Consider the following 22,481-nt stretch of genomic DNA (forward strand, 5'->3'; position numbering starts at 1 on the left):
ATAGCCTACTGATGCTCTGGTTGAAGGGGGTCTTGCAGCCTGTGCCCATCCTCTTATAGACTGTGAGGCAGTGGAGTTGGGCTTCTTGGGCTTTTTTGTCAGCTCAGTCTAATTTTGCCTCCAGAAAGTGTTCTGTGAGGCGGATTGCCTTTTCTACACACATGAGCAGGATGCCTTGTAGCCGGCGAGCAGGCTCTTGCAGAACTGTTCTAAGGTTACCAACTCCACTATCTCCATCAGGGAGTGATCCTCTGCTTTTAACCAATAAGTGCTAAAACCATGGCACCGCTGTACTATCATCCTAGGGTGAAAGTCTGGGGAAAACAGTTTCTGTCTAAATCGCTGGTGATACCCTTCTTCACTGAGCTGTAAGTGATCTAATATGGCAGCCTTGAGCGTCCCATAATCTTTTGCTGCAGACACACCTACAATCCAGCACGCTACTTGTGCCCCTCCAGTTCGAGAGGGTGCTATCCACGCTTTCCAGGGCCACAGTGGGTATTTTCTACACTGCAGTTAAAAACCCATGGCTGGCCCATGCCAACTGACTCACGCTCACAGGGCTCAGCCTAACGGACTGTTAATTGCAGTGTATACGTTCAGGCTCAGGCTGGAGCTCGAGCTCTAGGACTCTGTAAAGTGGGAGGGTCCCGGAGTTCGGGCTGCAGCCAGAGCCCAAACATCTATACCACAATTAAACAGCCCCTTAGCCCAGCCCCTTAGCTCAACTCAGCTGGCACAGACCAGCTGTGGGTGTCTAATTGCAGTGCAGACATATCATGATAGGCCTTAGTCACCCACTCAAAGGTTTCTAGGATGGCCTCCGGGTCATCTTCTGGTTCCATCTTAGTGAGGGCTCCTCCCTCCCACATTGGCAACCATGGCCCTGCACCAATCTGTGGAGCCTGGGAGCAGGGCCGGCTCCAGGCACCAGCGCAGCAAGCTGGTGCTTGGGGCGGCCCATGGAAGGGGGCGGCACGTCCGGGTCTTCGGCAATTTAGCGGCAGGTCCCTCCGTCCCTCTCGGAGGGAAGGACCGGCCACCGAAGAATGAAGCGGCGCGGTAGAGCTGCTGCCGAAGTGCTGCTGATCGTGGCTTTTTTTTTTTTTTCCTCCTCTTTCCTTCGCCGCTTGGGGCGGCAAAAAAGCTGGAGCCGGCCCTGCCTGGGAGTCCCAATCCAGAAGTCTGAGCACGGATGGCTGCTGATCCTCCTGCTGCTTCTCCTCTCTTTGTAACTGCTGCTGTAACCATTGCTGTGCTAGGATCAGTTGCAGCTCCTGGTGTTGCTGCTATTGCTGCTCTCCCAACCATTTCCCAAGAGTTGCAGGATCCACGTTTCTCCGTGGTCAATGGCAAGCAATGCCCATGTTCTCCACCAGTGTACACTGGTGGCCCTAGCTGTCAGTTGGGGATAGACTGTCAGCCACACCCAGCTTAGGTTTCTGTCACTTTCTTCAGAGCTCTGTTTGTTGGCTTCACAAAGAGTATAAAAAGTAACACAAACAACACCTTGGTTAGGGGGTTCAGATGGGGGTCATCTGGCCGCCAGTAGCTGCCGGTAGGGCCCTTTCCAACCCCAGGGGCCCTACAGCTACTGCGGCCTCCTGCTCTGGTTACCAGAGTGTAGCCTCTCTCTTGGTTCCCCCTCGGAGCTGAGTTTTCCTTTATATTGTCCAGCTGAGAGTAAGGGGCAATCATGAGATGCTGATCAGCTGTATCACCTGATTCAGAGCACCTGTTTGCTGGGCTGCTCTATGCGGCAGGGTTGGCTGCTCCCTGTCCCCCAACCCTGCCTCTGGGCTATTAAAGGGGCAGATCGGGTTTTGGATTAGGCTCCAGATACAAACGCATTGCAACCGAAGATCTTCTTTCTCAAGGTTAAATATATATTTTGCAGAATAGTGCAGAAAAAAACCTGTATTCCGCCTTAAAACAATTTAATTTCCGCCTACTTCCATGCTCAAAAAACAGTCAGAACACAGCATTCCTGTAAATTTCATCAGGAATTTTTAGATGAAGTGTTTTTTTCCCCATCAGAAAATGCTGGTTTGTCAAAACTTAAACTTTTAGTGAGAAAGGGTCAATTTAGATGAATTTCCTGTTTCAACATTTTTGGGGGGGGGGGGGGGTTGAAGTTGTCAAAATGTTGCGTTTTGACATTTTCTAAATTAAAAGTTAAGTTTTTCAGTTCTAAATGGCTTTCTTAATTAAATTTATAGTAAAAAAAAGTCAAAATTGAAGCTGAACATTTTGAAATTAAGATGAAGTGTTTTGATTGACTTGAACTGAATTTTTTTTTATTAGTTTGCAAAAGTTTTAGAGATTTTTTTCATCCTGATTCAGGATTCTGTGCTGATTGAGCTGCAAGCACCCATGGGCCGTGGGTTGAGAACCACTGGATAGCATCATGCACACCACATAGCTCCTAGCCCTCTTTAAAGGCTGGTATAGACAGGGACTTGTTTTGAAGAGGAAATAATTTCCTCTCATTTTGAAGAGGTCCTCCAGGACCCATCCTTCCAGTCAAGCATGCTACTTACTCCATTCTCCTCGCTCCTGCCGCCCTGGAAAGCTTGTTTGACTCACAAAGTCTGACTCCCATGTGGCAGACTGCCAGGCTGCCACATTTAAACTTCCTCTTATACTGTACTCAACATAAATACTTAACCAGAAATATTAATATGGTGACAATTGAGTAGAATCATTATGTTCTAGCAGAGATTATTACATCAAAAGAGAGCTCTGTCACATAAGAGTCCTTATGTCTTGAGTCAGCATATGGAGCAAAGAACATTTTTTATATGTAATTGTAAGCTAATTCCAAGCACCATCATGAATCAGTTATTCTAAGTGAACATATGTGATGACGACAACTTTTCTATTAGCTTTAATTCTAGTTCCCTTACAATTATAATAGCTACAATATGTCAACAGCACAAATCACTTAAAAATGTGTAATAGTTTAGCAGTTTTCTAGCAGTTATGGTTGAGTTGTGGTCACATATTTTAAACTCGAGGTAATATGCAATACATTTTTGTTTTAATTAAACGTGCAGCTATAGCATTTGGCAACTATCAAAACATACCTTTGAATGCCTATTTTCTACCACCAGCTGATTATGGTTCTTCTTCTAAAGCCAGAACAATGCCCCCAGCATTTGTAGAGCTGAAATGTACAACAATTAACAGTCAAGATAAACTGAGTCATAAAAGTCCTTTTGCTTGTGCTGCCTTCAATAAATCAGTTTTTTATCACCTCAGAAATAGAGATGTTCTCTTTCTCCTAGGAAAAAGGCAAGGATGATTCATGAAGGATATTTGTGGTGTCTTTTTTTTCTTGTTGCTTACACATCTGTTGTATGGGAAGCAGGGAAAATTCTGGGGAGAATCACATGGTAATTCGTGACTAATGTAGTTATTAACTAGACTTTGTCATCTTTGTGACAACTTCTAACACACTATTCTGTTTTTCATTTATCTTAACCTTTAGAAAATGTTAACAGTACAAAACCACTGCACAGCTGTGTACATGCAGCTAAAATAATTAAAACACAAAAGACATGCATGCCATCATTTGTTAGTGAGGGCACTTCCACAGATTTGCTGTGTGGCCTTGGGTAGGTGATTTAATCTCTGTATCTCCATTTAATCATCTGTAGAACAGCAATAATATTTTCCCTCTTTAGGGGGTTAGGTGTTTAGTTTAATTATAGAAGACCTAATTGAAAAGTACATGTAAATACAAAGTAAAAGTAGCATTAAATATGGATAAACTTCAAAAAGGAAATAAATACAAAGAGACGGGATCTCAAAGAAAGCATCCCTTGGGCATTCATAAGGCTACATCTACACTACAAACTAGGGGTGTGATTTGCCTGTACATATACTCACGCTAGCTTGCTGAGAGTAGTACGAGTATAAATAGCAGTGTAGCCAGGGCAGCATCGGTAGTAGCAGCAGAGGCAGCCACACTGCTATTTATACTCATGCTAGTTCGCTGAGAGCTAGCATGAGTATATATACACGTGCAGGGGAATCACACCCCAAGCTCATAGTGTAGATGTAGACTAAATTGCACTAAGATTTATAGATCTGAACCAAGTACAAGCATGTTTTACAATAAGGGCTGAATTTTGATGATAAATGAACAATTGCTGTTATCAAAGCAGTGAATTATTTACATTTATTCAGATTCTTAATTTTTTACATTTTTATGTTAGAAAATGGTGAATGATGAAGTTTTTATTTACTAGAATGAATGTTTTTACTTGTGATTTGTGTCAAGCTGAATTTGGATAGCAATTCAAATTCAATAAAAATGCACAAAAACAGCACTTATTTTTTTAATTAAATCTACTTTAAATGTGCTGGATACATAAGAAAAATATTTATCAAAATGTGCATCAAAATATGTTTTGGATTTCAAACTGATTTATTAAACAAAGGAAGTTCTACTATCTGTAGTTAGTGCATTAAAGTGATGGTTTCTGGTCACCATGTCTTTCATTTCACACCTAGTTTTTATACATAGTTTGGAAGAGGAAAACCAGCTTTTCTGCTTTTTCAACTGCCAGTTGGTTTCTTGACTTTGACTGTACTATTCATTATTCACTGAACTATTTGAATAAAATGAAATGAAAAAAATATTCTTTCTGCACCTGCAAAAGAGGCTGGTTTAGTGCTTCAGCAAATTCTATGCAGGTGTTCGGCAGTGACTTCCACCAGTTAAGCGGTTTGACTGTCTTTAAAACTTAGCAGCAAACGTGTACTACTTGATATTTTTTGTATTTAAGTGATTTTAATAGATTATAACTTTAGGCTTTAACATACATTGTAAATTTCATATTTAATTTTAAATAGGTTTGTGTTTAAAAGATAAAACTGTATTTAATGACAATTTTTAAAAATCAATTTTTTAAAAAAAATAATCGATTTTTATCTACCCTGGATAGAAGATAAAAATCTAATCCTTCCAAGCTTTTCTACTGGTAAATGTTAGTAAACATTGATTTTTCCATATACATGCAACCCAATGAAAAAATATTTTAATTAATAATCCAAATTTATAGATAGGCAAAGTAAAAAAAAAATGAATTAGGCTTGTGAATGAACAGTAAAAACAGGTATGATTTGTTGATTTGAAGATACTTACTTGGTATATTTTGACATGCGATGTTGACAATTAGTGTTTTAATGGTTTATAACTTTTTGACTCTCAATATCTACTGTCATTTAATAATTTTCTGACATCCCCCAGGAACTTCCCACAACTGTGAAAATGCAAATAGACAAAAATCTAAAAAAATGCTTAAAATAAAGCATTGATATTAACCATCAAAATTATTAAAAAAAAAATAATTGAATTCTGCCAAGCCTAAATATAGAGTGGCTCTGAGGAAATTTTAAAGCCAGGACAGCTTCATTTTCATTGGGATTCCCTTTACAAAATAAATTTTCCTCCCTCTTCATGAATTTTAATTTTTAAAAGAAATATATGAAAGTAATATAAACTATGGTACACCTATATTAATTTATGATTATGTACACAATATGGCTGAGATTCTGGAAACACTCATGCTTAACTTTATGCACTGTGAGTTCAATTGATTTTAGTGAGACTACTCATATTGCATAAAGTTAAGCACACATGCAAGTCTTTGCAGGATCAGTGTATTATACCCTCCTAAAGGTTAGAATTCTCTCTGCTTCTCTGTTTCTCTGCATAAGCCTGGAATACACGATCCAGAAGACAGGTTAATAAACATTCCTATGACAATGCAGAGTAGAGTAGTTAAGATGAAGTATGATGTGCTGCCTAGACTGACCTTTTAGATGCTATTTTCTTACACCTGTAATTTTTGAATAATTAGGGAAGATTTATGGTACTTTTCCAATCCAGCATGAGAGCTGAGACTTTGAAAAAGGGCATCTTTTCTATGCTCATTTTAGAGGTCATTTTGCACATTGGCATAAAATCACCCACAGTGAGTGTTCCACTTTACCTAGAAAATTAGAGAATTACCTTGAGCTAGCAAGCTGTCCACTCCGCTCTTAGAATATTTGGAGGGGCTGCATGCTTGTCATTTTCTAAGAATAACTCACTATTTCTATATGCTTACCAAGATCTGCATTTGCTAACTGGTATGACAGCAATAATTTTGAGATTTGGGGAAAGGCAGTAAGAATAACATCCCTCTGTGATTCTCTTAACAAATCCAAAGCCTCTGAATTCAGTATAGGGCCACTTCTCTCATCTGTATGTCATTTAAAATTGAGTAAGGATGATTAGAATATAAGACGTATGCATACTGTATTCTGCTGCCAGTCACTATTCCATTTCAGAGTATCTAACCTCGTTTGACATGGAAGCTAATGTAAGCAATTTTAACTGGCACACAAGTACTAAAATAGAAAACTAATAATCCTCAGAATCTGGGTTGCCTTTTATGAATGTCAAACATTAAAGAGAACATTCCTTTGAAAAACTTTCATTCTAGGATTCATAGAGACGCTCCACCCCACCCTCTTTCCATTCATTTTAATATGAACGAACCCATAAGTGCTCTCTGTAATAGTGCGATCCCCATTTTTGTATGACATTCTGACAACAATGTACATTAAAAAGACATTTATTTAATGGAAGATGCTTTTAGGTCCTCTCTTTTTTCCTGAGGTGGGATCATTAGGTTAAGATAAAAAAAGAAAAGTTATCTGTAGCTATTAGAGATTATTTAATGCAGTGAGGTAGATGAGACCCTTTTAGAAAGAAGCCTGACAGTCAGAGATGGAACAGTCACTGCAGTTTTTTTGGTAAGAAAAAACAGCATCAGGTTTTGCAGTACCTATGATAAAAATATAAAGTTCAGTTGAGTGAAATTCACTTCAGAGAGCTGTCTCCAGGAACTAAGCATGCTGGGATGTTAAATCAGGGAATGTGGTACAAGTTGTTCACGTATGGTTAGGTATAGAAAGACTATGTTAGAGAGGGGCCTGTGATAGTGAAGCTAGCAGAGAAATGTACAATACTTTCGACTGGTGTTCAATTTACTAGACTTAATTGAACATATCATTGCAATTGAACTATGTGCCCTAGTGTTGCTGACAATAATAAAGAGCCATTTCAAAACATTGCATAGCTCAGTACATTGCACATTAGCTTTTATTATTAAATTAATTTTAGTTTGAGACTATTGGTATGTATTGCGGGAATGTGGAAGGTAAAGATCACTGTGTAATTTGTGTTCATAAGAAAGGCTTTGTTAGGTTAGGTTCCACCTGAAGAGCAGTGATTTTTAAACGAGAAGAAGAGGGTTTTGATATAAAGTAAAAAGCATGCTAGTCACCTCAAAAGAGCAAGTAAAGGCATGGGGCCCAATTCCGATATCAGTGGTAGAAAGGGGTTGTACAGCTGGACTGACCAGCCCCGGTGAACATTTCCTCAGCATGGGGGAATCACTGATTAATGTAGACCTGGCTGTATGCCATCCGGGCCCCAACATAGGGGGTATGGCTGTTTTATAGGGGTCATGGCCAGAGTACAGCAGCACTACAGTGATCTCCAGCTGCTCACCAGCCCTTTTGGGCAATTGGCAGTTAGATGCAAGTCAGAGCAGCCCTGAGGCTGCTGTCAGTTACTTTGGGGATTGAACTGAGTCCTGTGCCAAGCATAGCTGGGCCAGACCAGAGAATTGGGCTCATGGTTTCTGGAAGGTACTGGCTTGATCCCAGCCCCTGAAGGACCCACTGCCACAGCCAGACTCTTTCCAGACACAATTCTAGTTTCCAGACATAGGGGGAACCTCCCCCACCCCCAAAATAGTTCCTCAGCCAACTCCTGGGATACAGCTCCCAGGCACTTTTCTCCTTTGCCTCTCTCAGTCCCTCCTGCTTCAGGACCTATTGCAGGATTCTTCTGTGCTCTTTTCCCAGGTCTCACTCTCTGGAAGCTCTTTTTCCCCAGCAGGTTCCTTCTGCCTCCCCTCCCAGGGGACTCTGGCAGCTGCTCCCAGAGAATTTCCTACTGTTCCTGTTCCCCCTTCTTTACTGACTGCCTGACTCTTTTAGCTGCAGGTGCTGCCCTGCCCTCTTAATTGGCCACATTAAGAGTATCTGTTCTAGCACAGAGGAGCTGGACTTGCTTCATTTAAAGGGTCCAGCCACCTTGTGACAGTCTCTGACCAGAAGAGCTTACAATCTAAGTTCAGACAAATAAGGTTCAGAGGTGGGCAAATAATAATATTGGAAGAGAAGGGACAAAGATTACAAGAATAAGATTATTCGGTCACTGAGATACGCACATCTTGGTTCCTTTACATCAGAGGGTTTGTTTTCTAAGTTATCTCAATTCTTATAGAAGTAAGTTTTATGGGGAGATTTGAGTGCAGGGTGAGAAGTGCTCTGTATATAAGTTTAGGTAGAGCTTTCCAGCATAGAAACAGGCACAGAAGTAGAAGTGGGAGAAGAGAGCATCAGTGGTGGATGGTGGGAACAAGGGGAAATAAATTATTAGGTAAAGAACCCCAAAACAAAACACAACACTACACACACAGTTTTCTCCCCAGGAAGGAGAGAGAGAAAACAAACCACTCATGACAAACATTAGCCACGTTGCTTAATGCACTACTGAAAGTTGCCCAGATAGTACAGTGATGAAGGTGGTTTAGGAAATAATATCGTATACCATCTTGTGAGTAATACAGATATGAAAACTTCCCAATAAAAGTTAATAGCTGTGACATCTCTACTTCAAGCAATATGACGCTCTTTAGAAATGCTGTAACAACATGATATATTGTTTATTATTTAAGTGCCAACAACAGGCTGGATATTGTACTAGTCACAGAATATTATAGACAATTCCTCCTTTGAAGGGCTGACAATTTAAAAGATAAAATGGAGAAGACAAGATGCAGTAGTAAACTTTCAGGAGAGATTAATTTGGAGTTATAATTTATTATTATCATCATCATCACCACCATGGCATCACAGAACAAGTGAGTTTATAGAAGGGATTTGAAAGTAGAGAGACTGGTAATTTTGTGCAGTGGGATGAGAAGAGCATTTTATGCATGGGGGTGGCATGGAAAAAGGCATCAAAGCTGCAGTGAAAGGAGGCAAAAAATGGGACATTGAGTCTAGCATTACTGGCAAAGTAATATGATAATGTAGATGAGAAGCACAACAGATTTGTGATGGTCCTTAAAGACAAGAAAAAGATGTTGAATATTCCAAATTTTATGTTCAGGTGTGAGGAAAGAATTGCTTTCCCAGGAAATGAGTTCCTTTTATCTGCAGAAAACAAATAAACATTCAACATTCTTAAAGCCACAGCCACCACAAGAGGTTTAGTGCTTTCTGGATAAATACACAGTTGTCAGAATAGGCCTTTAGTATTTTTATTGCTCAGACAAGATTGTCTGGTACATTGTGTGGTTAGTGGTTTGGTCTCTGAGTTGTAATGAATTAGCTGTTAGTAGGGAAGCATTATGTTTTATTGGATGCTTCCCTCCCTTTCTAGAGCTTTTATACTATTGCTTTCAGTTTTTCTGTGACATTTTTATGTATCCTCCGTGTATTAATTGAGGGTGAGAGCTTATGAGTTCAGCATTTAAATTTTGGTAATTAAAAAAAATAAATAAAATGAAAACTGAATGTAGAGGTGTAGCTGAGAAACATTGGACCAGATCCTCAGCTGGTGTAAAATTTCATATTTATCTTCCCTGACACCAGATGAGTTATAACAATTTACACAAGTTAAGGATGTGTCCCATTATCTCTTTTTAACACCAAGATATTGAGAGCAAGAGTGTTTCAGTGTTGAGAATATATAGTGTTGATTGACTGGTTAGCAAGTAATGATTTGAAGTTAAACCTAAAGTACATAGAATTGTTTGCACACAGCAGAGCAGTGGAGTGACTGAATTACAGGATAGGAAAACAGCTGAGCCACAGAGCTCTGATGGGTATTTCCTGTTGTAAGTACTTGCATTTACTTGTCAACAGTTGTTTAATGTAATTTGGGTTGTTCCTTATGTCAGCTCTGACACTTGCATGCAATATCCTTAAGATATATTAACTCTCCAATTCATCAGCAATGCTTACCTGTGATTGAAAGATCTGGCCATATGATATGAAGCGAGGGGAGTAAGAAATGGAGTACAGAGTGAAATAATTTTGCGTTAAAATCTCTCAAAGAGGATAATATAACTCAGTTTTCCTCTTATTTCTTCATACAGTATTTTTCACTTGAGCAGCAGTGGATGGGGAATTTTTTCCCCCTCAACTAACGTCCCAACATGCTTTCTTGCACTGAATTTTTTTGAATTATGGCATCTCTAAAAAACGTTGTCATTTCTTTAAAAATTATTTTGTTTCTTGTTTCTGTATTTTGCCACATTCCAGCCACATTTGTATAAGGAACTGTAGATTCTCTGTCAGAATTTCTCTGAAATCTTTCACTGAAGAATTTAATTAAGAAATATCCAGAGGTATTTGTAATTTTTTTATTGTTACCTTTTAACACACACAATGCCCTCTTTAATATGTTAGAGGGGATGGCGCAGTGGTCCAAGAAGCATTACATTTGAAATATCTAGGCTCCCTGGACCCAGAGTTCAGAGCAGGACTGAGTCAGCCCTTTACTCTTGAGAGGTAGATAAATTGAGGTTGTATGCAGTTTGTTGTCCTTGATTAGGTCCTGTCTTCTTTCTGGGGACATTATAGATCCCCTGGCACTTCCTAAAAGTGAGATGGCCAAAACATTCCCTTCAGTTCACCCCTTTCCTTGTTTTTCAGCAGGATTTGCACTGGTTCCCTTGCTTCCCAATTGTGGCTGTACTTTAGTAGTGCTATATGTAAAACAGTTTAGGATGAAAAGTGCTATATAAATATACATTTTCTACAGAGAGAAGCCTTCTTTAAAGAAATAGGACATTGCTACTGCCCTGCAAAATTTGCCATAAAATTAGACTAGTGGTTTTCAATCTTTTTTTCATTTGAGGACCCCTACAAAGTTTTCGAATGGTGGTGCAGACCCCTTTGGAAATCTTAGGGTATGTTTACACTATGAAATTAGATCGATTTTATAGAAGTCGATCTTTAGAAAGCGATTTTATACAGTCAATTGTGTATGTCCCCACTAAGCACATTAAGTCGGCGGAGTGCGTCCTCAATACCGTGGCTAGCATTGACTCATGGAGCAGTGCACTGTGGGTAGCTATCCCACAGTCCTCACAGTCTCTGCTGCCCATTGTAATTCTGGGTTAAGCTCCCAATGCCTGATGGGGCAAAAACATTGTCGTGAGTGGTTTTGGGTACATGTCGTCAGTCTCCCCTCCCTCCCTCTGTGAAAGCAACGGCAGACAATCATTTCGCGCCTTTTTTCCTGGGTTACCCTTGCAGACACCATAGCACGGCAAGCATGGAGCCCGCTCAGCTCACCACTGCTGTTGTGAGCATTGTAAACACCTCGCGCATTATCCTGCAGTATGTGCAGAACCTGGCTAGGAGCCACCAGCACGAGGACGATTGTGTGGAGGACATGGACACAGACATTCCTGAAAACACGGGATGTGGCAATTGGAACATCATGGCTGTACTGGCCACGAATGCATCCCGATTCTTCAGGGCAAATCAAACATTAAACACAATTGCTTTTAACCCCTGTAGTGTAGTTACTAATGTGCACTCACCAGAGGTGCCTTCTCCAGCTTCAGGGTCCGGGAACCTGCCTTGGGAGGGTATTGGCTCTAGGGTAATTAAAAGGTCCTGGCTGCCGGGGAGAACGGATTCTCCACTTGCCTGCTACGCATTCTCCTCTTCCTCCTCTTCCTCATCCACAAAATCCTCCTCCCTGTTGCGTGAGACTCCCCCCTTGCAGGTGTCCACGGACAGTGGTGGGGTAGTGGTAGGGTCCACCCCTAGAATGCCATGCAGCTGATCATAGAAGCAGCATGTATGGGGCTTTGACCCGGAGCAACCATTTGCCTCCTTTGTCTTTTGGTAGGCTTTCCTGAGCTCCTTAACTTTCACGTGGCACTGCTGTGTATCCCTATTGTAGCCTCTCTCCACCAGGCCCTGTGCGATTTTGGCATATATATTAGCATTTCTTCTGCTGGATCGGAGTTCTGCCTGCACAGATTCTTCTCCCCATACAGCAATCAGATCCAGTGTCTCCCGTTCGGTCCATGCTGGAGCTCATTGGCGATTCTGGGACTGCATGGGCACCTGTGCTGCTGAGCTCGCCACACTGACCAAACAGGAAATGAAATTCAAAATTTCCCGGGGCTTTTCCAAGTACCTGGCTAGTGCATCAGAGTTGAAAGTGCTGTCCAGAGTGATCACATTGGAGCACTCTCGGATAGCTTCCGGAGGTCAATACTGTCGAATTGCATCTGCACTACCCCACATTCAACCCATCAAGGTCGATTTTAGCGCTACTCCCCTCGCCGGGGAGGACTACAGCAGTCAATTTTAAGAGCCCTTTAGGTTGACGGAACAGGGTTGGTTGTGTAGACGCATTGCTTATAAAACAGACCTAACACAGCTAAATTCGACCTAACCTCGTAGTGTAGACCAGGGCTTAGACTGTGGATGCCCTGGGGTCCTTGGAGCACAGGTTGAAAACCATTGAATTAGACTAACCCTGGAGATGGCGATAACAGGGTTACAACAAATACAGATTTGATTATACTTATTGTTATTTTGATATGCAATGTATGATACCAGATTATATTTTAATCTTGCAGCAGACATTTTTATCCATTGAAGCTTGACTCTGTAGACAGAGATAGGAATTTCAGATCTGTTTTTTCCTTGCTATTGCTGTACACTTTACATGCTCCCCTTAAAAAATATCAAAACCAGGCTTCCTATTGCATCACATATATTCACATCCTAGGATCAAACAGAATTAAGTTATGTAATATAGTTGAGGGATTTTGTATCCACTTTTTAGAGTCCCTGATTCATATTTATAGACTACCAGGCTTTTATTAAAGTGTCTTTCTCCCATTTAAAATGTTCATAACCTTTCTTTCTTTCTTTAGGAGGAATATGCACTACAGTCAAAATCTGTACTCCTGTCATTCAAGTAATTTCCCTTCCTCCCCCAAGTAAACATTCTTAGTTATATTATGTCTGTGTAGTGAATCATTTGGAAGCAAAGTATCTAAGGAAGACAATCTGGACAGTCTTGCAGAGTTATAAACCCACGGGGTTGTCCTTAGATATGTTTGTTTTCTGACTGGTTAATTGAGATAAAATGTCCACAGGTGGAAAGTCTTAGATTTTAATTGCTTTCGGGGTGTCTCTCTCTCTCCCTCATCTCAGGCAACCGGGTTTTGTTGAGTAATCCAAGATTGCGAGGTGTATCTGTCTTGATTTGTTTCCTCTACAACAACTGCTGACTAATTTAATATTTTTAACCTCCTTTATAGATGAAAGAATTTCATAATAAAATGCAATCAATATTTCCAGCAATTCCTAAAAGTGCAGAGCACTCGGTCGAATGGGAAGACTTACTGAAATCCAAATGAAGGCGCAGAAAGGATTCAGAATTGTATACTGCAGTGGGAAAGACTGCAGAACTTGTGGGAAAATCCCATCTAAAAAATAAGAAAGAAAATCAGACTGATTTGAAGGCATGGAAGTGAGAAAATTAGTGACTGTTTGCTGAACGTGGGGACGGCAGTTATTATTTTAACAGCAAGAAAACTGTTATGTTTTTGCTGTTACTTTTTCAGCATTGTCATTAGAGTTGAACTGTGGAGAAAAGAACCTTATGGGATACCTTGAAAGAAGAATATAATTGTATGAGAACGTGTTTCAGTAAAACAAAAATCAAACAAGAAACTGAACTTGAGTGGATATTTACAATAAAATATAGTTGCAAACTCTTACCCTCTCTTGCTTCTTGGATAAAATTCTAGGTTGTTTGGAAAATAAGGAACAACAGTAATTTCATTGACATTTACCTGTCTTATTAGGAATAAAGGAGGCTGAGTCCATCATATCAGATCGGTTAATCTAGTCTGTAGCAAAGGCATGTAATGGGTTACCTCAATTCCTGAGGCTAGAGGAGATACCTGAACAATACCTATGGAGGGAGGGCTGAACACATCCAGCATACCAAGGATATACAGGAAATACCTATCTGGTTTTCTCTATAAAGTGAAGGATGTTCTCTCTATAAAAAACATTTTTTTGGATCCATTATCTATTTTTTTACTGGGACTCTGTAACAACGGGTCTGATAGCTTGCACAAGAACCTGTCATGAAAATGTAGATGCTATAAAATAGGGTGACATCCGGTCTGCCATATACCACAAACACTTCTCAGCTAAAAAGCCATGTGGGCAGGTAATAGGTTTTAGTATCTGTGTGGTTCCTATGGCTCTGCTACCAGGTGAGTCCTAAGTAATGTGTCATTTTTCGTGCTGAAATGATCTCATTGTGTGGGTGTAAACTAAGGAAGAAAAATGTCTAATTCAAATGTATTTGCAGAACTGTAGATCTAAAACAGTTTTAAAAATATTTTTAATATGTAAATTCTTCCAGTGAATTTCTCCCCAATCAATTATCAGATTTCTTTTATTAATTGCTCAAGGTCCAATTAGCCAGCCATCAGGTTTAATAAAGTGCTGTTGAAGTGTAACCTTTGTGTTTAAACCTTTTCATTTCTAGGAAAGAATATTTTTTAAAAAATCGTAAAGGTCAAATGAATAATAGAGTAGCGTGGTTTCTCGCTGTAATATACCACAAAGATATTATCTTTGAAGAAACTGAAGTGTAATAACTGACAGCATTTAAATAGCTTACCTCATGCATTTCAATATTAAACAAATCATGGTGAACAAACTCTTCAGCACACATCCAAGATGGCATTATTTCATTATTTCTGTTAGTTCATGTACAATATTTACTAACTACTGTATTGCCTAATGCTATGGCAGCTTGGTGCTGAGTTGCCAAGATTTAACAGGATGGATGTGCCATTTGCAAAGCCAAAGACAATCAAGTGCTAAACAAAATAAGTGCATGTTGCATCATGTCCTTAAAATGGCTAGGCTCTGGTTGAACTGCATTCTTGCTTCCACACAGCTAATAACGTTCTTAGGAATAGACCATCTCATATGTGGTAGCACTTCTAAGGTCCAGAGTTCATCACAGATCTTAAGAAGCACCTACACTGTGGATTGACTTCTTTGGTGTTCCTAAATTCAATAGAAGTTACTACTTCTGTTCTTCTAAGCCCATAGCAGTAACCACCGTGCTTCTAAGGCCTGGTCTGCACTACAGGGTTAGGTCAACGTAAGCTGCCTTGTGTCTACTTAGTTGAGGAATTGCCTTCACTTAAATTTGGCTCCCACAGACACAAGTCCCTCTCTACGCCGATTTAGTAACACCACTCCCCCAGGCAGCATATAGCCATGGTCAATGTAAGTAGGTTGACACAGTGTCAGTATAGAAACACCATTGCTAACGTCAACTGTTACTGGCTTTCAGGACCCATCCCACAGTGCCCACACTGACAATACAATTGATACAAACACTCCTAGCGAGGTCGCACACCGCTGACACAAGGAAAGGGTGTGCACACACAATCGATTTAATTACTGCGGTGGCTGTATGCTGATGTAAATTAGGTTTATATAATTTTGTAGTGTAGATATGGTCTAAGCCTACAGGCTCCACATATATCACTTTCAGAGCCATTTTTGAATATCTCACAGTATAAATAGTAATGTATATCAGATTTTATTAAAAACCTGGGAAAATCTACAGACAAATATTTAAACTAGAATTAAATTATATATATAATGATACAGCAATCTGGTACAACAGTCTTAGGATATTAAAGCTAATATCAACAGAAACAACTACTGAAAATGAAGAAATACATAGTTCAACTTCTTATACCATCCATGTTAGGGTTCCCTCCCCACTCTGAACTTTGGGGTACAGTTTGGGGACCCGCATGAAAGACCCCCTACGCTTATTTCTACCAGCTTAGGTTAAAAACTTCACCAAGGCAGAAATTCTTTCCTTGTCCTTGGATGGTATTGCTGCCACCACCAAGTGATTTAGACAAAAATTCAGGAAAAGGGTCACTTGGAGTCCCTATTCCCCCAAAATATTTCTCCCAAACCTCTTCATCCCCTTTCCTGGGGAGGCTTGAGAATAATATACCAACCAATTGCCTTTAATATGAGTACAGACCAGACCCTTTATCTTTAAGACACTAAAATCAATCAGGTTCTTAAAAGAAGAACTTTATTATAAAAACAAAAGTAAAAGAAGCACCTCTGCAAAATCAGGATGGAAAGTAACTTTACAGGGTAATAAAAAGATTTAAAACACAGAGGACTCCCCTTTAGGCTCAGCTTTAAAGTTACAAAAAACAGGAATAAAACTTTCTCTTAGCATAGGGAAAATTCACAAGCTAAAACAAAAGATAATCTAACACATTTTCTTGCCCTTACTTACAATTTTTGTAACCTTAGATAGATCATTTTAGATATGTTTTTAGGAGATGTTTTTCCTGCCTGGTCTCTCTCTCAGAGAGGGAACAACAAAGAGAGCACAAACAAAACCTCGCCCCCCAGATTTGGAAGTATCTTCTTTCCTTATTGGTCCTTTTGGTCAGGTGCCAACCAGGTTATTTGAGCTTCTTAACCCCTTACAGGTAAAGATTCAGTACAGCTGCTCAGGAGGGATTTTATGTTACCCTTAGCTGTATGTTTGACAATCCATAACTCTGCATCATTTATTCACATTTTGTCTGATGCAGCTTTGCTTGCAAGGAAAAGTTTGTGTAAAAAAGACAGAGAGTGCATGTTTTGTAATTCAGATTCCAATCCATGTGAAAAACGTGGATTGCTCATCTTTTTTAACTTGTGCTGTGGCTATAATCCACTGGCTATACATGCCACTCTTCCTGTGCCATTTTACTGCTTTTTGTTATCACATTTAGCATGGATGCTACCTGAAACCATAATAACGTCTCAGAAAGCTTGCATACTTCTGCACAAAAAGAGAAGCAGGAAGGCAAGAATTACATCAGTGTGGCTAAACGGAAAGGCTCAAGAGGTTATTCAAACCAAACAGAATTTGAAAAAGCTAACTCTAGTGAAGCAAATAAAAGGGAGCATAAACTGTAGCAGGCAATACATAAGAAGAAAATTAGAAGGGCTAATGGATTTCAAAGAACATGTAGCTAATGGTATACAAACAAACAAACAAAAAGTTCTTTAAGTGTCTCAAAAGCAGTAAGCCTGTGAAAGAATTGATAGGCCCTTAATGACCTAATTTTGGCACCTTCCACTGATTTAAACCAGTCATGAGTGCTGAGCACCTCTGCAAACTTAGGCCATGAAAATACACACAGAGCAGACTGGCCCTGGGTTTTTAAGGTTTCATTCAAAAGCCCCCCGGAGAGTTAAATGTGTGAACTTCAATTAAGGATGAAGAGCTGAATCAATACTGCTGAGTTTGAACCTGTTGCTGTGGGGATTTTAGATGTTTCAAACCTGATGCGCAGGCCAGTAAGCAATCCCATCTGGGTAAAATGGTATATATTAGCATTTGGAATTAAGCTGACAGAAGTTTTTTGTAATTTGTCTATTTCTTTTATACCAGAGGCATATTGTTAAACATTCCTCTCCCCTCCCCCCCGTTAACTAATTTAACAGATAATGTTATCCTTTATGTGAGCACCATCTGCGTATTGTATTCTGAATGTTCCTGGCTATGGAAGAGCAGAAATTATATGGAATTTCAACTTTGCTTTATTGTCATTATCTTGGGCAGAGTATGACAAACAATCACATTTATCGCCTGGAGCACACAATCACTCTATTAACCAGGAAGACATTTTTCACAGACTTAAAAAGGAACAAAGCAGATATTATCTCCCCACAAGCAATCCATTTCATGGGTGCTGAGCACTAGAAACATAAAAAGGGCTGAATGAGACAAGGTATTTCCCCATTACATCCAAATTAAGAGGGATTTTAGTCAACAAGGCCCATTTTAGGGGTTAATCCTGAAATCCTGAACTTGAATGCACAAAAGAGCTTTTGTAAAAAGCAGAAGAGAACTTGGTTTGAAGTAATTTTTCCATGCATACAAAAAACAAATTTTGTTTGGCCATTTATTACTACCAAATAGGGTTACTGTTAATTTAAGTTTCAAGAGAACAGGTCAGTTATTCATTAGACTGGTAAGTAGGCCACTTGGCCTCGTTTCATCCTATGTGTTTTTCTGATAATCCAGGCGATGGGGAAGGACACAATAATTAATAGTTTTAATATATAAAACAATATTCCTCCTATGGCTATCTAGCCCTAGACCACAAGACAATCATGAAAAGAATTAAGGAGAGACAGAACCAACCCTAACTGACTGTAACAAACTATATATTCACTGCCCAAAACTCTGTTGATACAGTGTACAGGTTGAGTAACAGTGCCTAGTACCTTCCAGAATGTTAAATGCACCAATACTTAAAACCTGTGCAAAACAGGAAATAAAGCATTACAGTAAAACAAATTTAAACCTTTGAAAAATGCACCTCTCATCCCCACCTTAACTCTGCCCTCCTGGAGTTGGCTTTGGGCCTGGGGACTAAACCAAGCCTGACCCATGCCAAACAAAAATCTGCTATTTTCTGTGTTGTGTCCCACACAACGCTCATAAACCCCGTACCCTCCCTCTGCTAGGTATAGCTGTATTGGATCTGGGATCAGGTGCAGCGAGTCACCAGAGGTTGCACTGACATCTGAGAAGTGCAGCTGCAGCTAGAAGAATCAGGATGCGTTTTTCCTGGGCTGTGCTATGTAGGCTGTCCAAGTAGATGGACACACAGGCATCTCTTGGCTCTAAAATCTATGAATTATGAATTTTTTTTGGCTGCTACAATGGCTGCAACTTTCACTTCCAGAGGCCAGCATTCCACTACATATGTCAAGAAAACCGGGGAAGTTCAGATGTAGGGATATTAAAGAAGGTATTAACAGTGATTCCCCCAAGTGACAGTGACCCCCTCATAATTTGTCCCCCACACTTTAAAATCCAACAGTTTCACCAAGTACAAAAATCTCTTGGGTCTTCTGTTAAAACTTGTAAGCTACTGTCTGTAGAAACCATTGATTATATCTATCCTGTGAAAGATACTTTACTACTATGTAAAACTTACAAACAAGTTAACTTTGTTCTTGAAGTAATTGATACAATGCAAACAAACACTATAAGCCGTTAAGTGACTTTCACTTCGTTCAACGGCTCCTAGGACAGACCCCCACCCTCTGTGATTAAAGGGCCGGGAGTCTCAAATGAATTAGCACACACTCTGAAAGTGGTGGAGACAGTAAATTAAAATATGGTTAAGGTATGGAATGTATGCTGATGAATGCTTGATATACATGGATGGTTAGGGAGGTGCCAGCCTAGAAAGGAAGTATCCATCGGCCGAAGAATGTGTCAAGTGGATGACCAGAAAACTGGGTAAACTGGGATCCACCCCGTCACCTGGAAGGATGAGAAACACAAACTTTGGACAGTGGAGCCACCAGGAATGTGCCACTTTGGACAGGAATGTGTGCCATCTGCTGATTGAGTCAGCCACAGCAGGATGAAACAGCTCCCATAGACTAACATAGGAATTAATTCCTATAAAAATGGACTCTAAAGACTGATGACTTTGAGTCTCTGGTTCTGCTGCCAACCTCCAGGAGCATCAGGTGCATCTGACACAGACTCGGCTCCATCCTCATGACCAAGATACCTGGCCAGTAACTTGGCATGAGCAATTTCTAGGCTGGTAACTATAACACCTATACAGAACTTGAATGAATGATTGTGTGAATGAATCTATCTATCTATCTATCTATCTATCTATATATGTGTGTGTGTGTGTGTATGTATAAGGAATAAGTAGTGATAGGAATAAGTAGTCAAACAACGTTGTTTACTTTTATCTTTTGCTTTATCATTATATTTACAATAAATGTGGCATCTTTGCCTTATCCCTCTTAATAAGATCCTGCTGGTTTTTATTCTATTGGTATAACACAGAGAGCTTCAACCCTTTGTAAAACTTGCATGTTCTCAGTGCCCATCAGAACTCCACATCAGCATTGGCATCCCCATTCTTCTGTACTGCACTGTTGTCCTGAGGAGTTCTAGCAGTCGGGTGGCACACATCTGTCTGCCCCAAATGCTCAATCAGGGCTAACTGAAGATGATGGCTTGGAGGGAATCCCTCTGACAAGGCTGAATAGGTGTTACCATCTGGCAGGACTTTGGTGGTTTGCCTGGAGTAGGTGAAGTGGTTGAGTCTAGTCTAGTTTATATAAGTTCTTACATCACCCTCATCACAAGTTTAGTGTTTGCTAAGCCTGTCCTAAACTCAACCTTTATTCTAGTGCAGAGACAACCTAAGTGTCACCCCCAACACACACACTATTCCTGTGCACTTTTCACACTATCCAACAAATGCTCAGGAAGGGTGCAGTCCTATGATCTCACACAGGCAGTCAGTGTGTCGTTGCTTGAAGAGGAGACAGTGAAGCTTATGGCACAGTTAATCTCAGGAACTCCTTGACCAAATGACCCCAAATTTGCACCATAAACTGTAACACAGCCCCTGTTGTGGCATACCAGTTTTCAAGACAATCTCCTTATGCACATGGCATGTAGTGCAATTTGAATTTTAAAAGCAGCTTCAGGGAGGGGCATATCTGAGGCACCCCAGACCAAATTACTCCAAACTTGCATCACTAATTCTACTCACTGACCTTGATGAGGTACAGCAATTTTCAAAACAATCTGGGTATGCCTATGAATTTTAGAGCACTCTGAAGTACCAGTTGCAAATCTTCCAGTACCTTCTTAGCTGATGCAGACAGAGAGTAACTAATGTGCACAACACATTTTCAGAAAGCTACCAAGGGAAGGACTCAAATTCTCAGTACATAGGTATGGCTCAGCTCCAATGACCATAGCACATCACCTTAAGTCACCTGGCTACTATGCTGGCCGGCTGCCTGCAAACATTCTGGCTTGCTACAGAGTTCCAGTTCTGCTGCACACATGGAAATGACTTTCTCTAGCACATCAGGTTGTCTCAAACCTCACTGGAAAGCCTGAATAAATTTTTAAATATTGCCAGACACTAGCTCAGATCAAACCTGAGGTGGTGATACATCAGTTTGGGAAGAACCAGAGCCATTCTCTCAGCCCCAGGCATGAACAAAATAAGTTATACAACCCATAAAATGTTGCTGTCATGATAGTTTTTTGGGGAGGCTATTTCTGAAACCCCTTGCTTAAATGACACCAAATTTAGACCATTAACTCTACTCCAAATCCTGATGACGCATAGCAAATTTCAAAGCAATCTGAGTATGCATGTAGATATTAAAGCACTTAGGGAAAAAATCAGCTGTTGAAGTCTCAGCCTTTACTAAAGTGGTGCTACAGTGCCACTCTAATGTTGTAACTCCTTAGCTGTGTAATGGTTATGCCTTGTTTTCTGTATATTCCACCTTTAAATCTCTAAGGACTCTGAAGACACACCTCTTGTGTATGTTCAGTGCAGCATATCAAAGGAGACACACCCTGCATGCTCTAACCATGGAGACATTGGTTCTTACTGGTATAGTTCTCTAAAACTAAATTAAAGGTTATACTGACTGAAAGCATCTATTTGATTTTTTTATATATGGAAACACATAACAATACACAGAGTGAGCAGTCACTTCATTTTAACAATCTCCCCCAGGATTTGTTAATCATCTCCTGGCCAATAGCACATTTTCTATGAGAGTTTAAGAGCGGGACAGGTTGGTAGTCGGTGAAAAACAAGAAATGGAGGAGATCCTTTGCAGTGCATTTATTTCTGCTGCATTATGCTTCACACTTAATTTGAATTTTACCTTACTTGTAAAACCACAACGGAAACCTTTTTTCATTGTTTTGCTGACTCTTTCCATATAGGATAATTCTGATTTCAAGCCCGCAAGTTCTTATCCAGTCCAACTGATCTTAATTTACCTGTTTCTCTTCAATGATGCCTCCATAGATCTTTGACACCTAGATTAAAGGAACAGAGGGTCCTGTGGCACCTTTAAGACTAACAGAAGTATTGGGAGCATAAGCTTTCGTGGGTAAGAACCTCACTTCTTCAGATGCAAGTAATGGAAATCTCCAGAGGCAGGTATAAATCAGTGTGGAGATAACGAGGTTAGTTCAATCAGGGAGGGTGAGGTGCTCTGCTAGCAGAGCCATCAGGAATGGCAATATACAAAAACCTGTAGGAGAACACTTTAACCTCCCTGGCCACACAATAGCAGATGTAAAGGTAGCCATCTTACAGCAAAAAAACTTCAGAACCAGACTCCAAAGAGAAACTGCTGAGCTCCAGTTCATTTGCAAATTTGACACCATCAGATCAGGATTAAACAAAGACTGTGAATGGCTA

General features: G+C 40.1%; 1 protein-coding gene across 1 annotated transcript in view; it reads left to right on the forward strand.

The window, feature by feature from the left end:
* The window catches only part of TMEM242 (transmembrane protein 242), a 32,387-nt gene extending 17,744 nt beyond the window's left edge, over positions 1-14,643 (forward strand). The window contains exon 4 of the mRNA XM_024214036.2: positions 13,437-14,643. Within this exon, the coding sequence (XP_024069804.2) occupies positions 13,437-13,535 (99 nt within the window). The 3' untranslated portion in view covers positions 13,536-14,643. The remainder of the gene's footprint in view (positions 1-13,436) is intronic.
* Positions 14,644-22,481: the final 7,838 nt, after the last annotated feature.

This window comes from Terrapene carolina, unplaced genomic scaffold, assembly GCF_002925995.2.
Source record: "Terrapene carolina triunguis isolate 2854851 unplaced genomic scaffold, T_m_triunguis-2.0 Scaffold85, whole genome shotgun sequence".
In the NCBI taxonomy this organism is placed as follows: domain Eukaryota; kingdom Metazoa; phylum Chordata; order Testudines; family Emydidae; genus Terrapene; species Terrapene triunguis.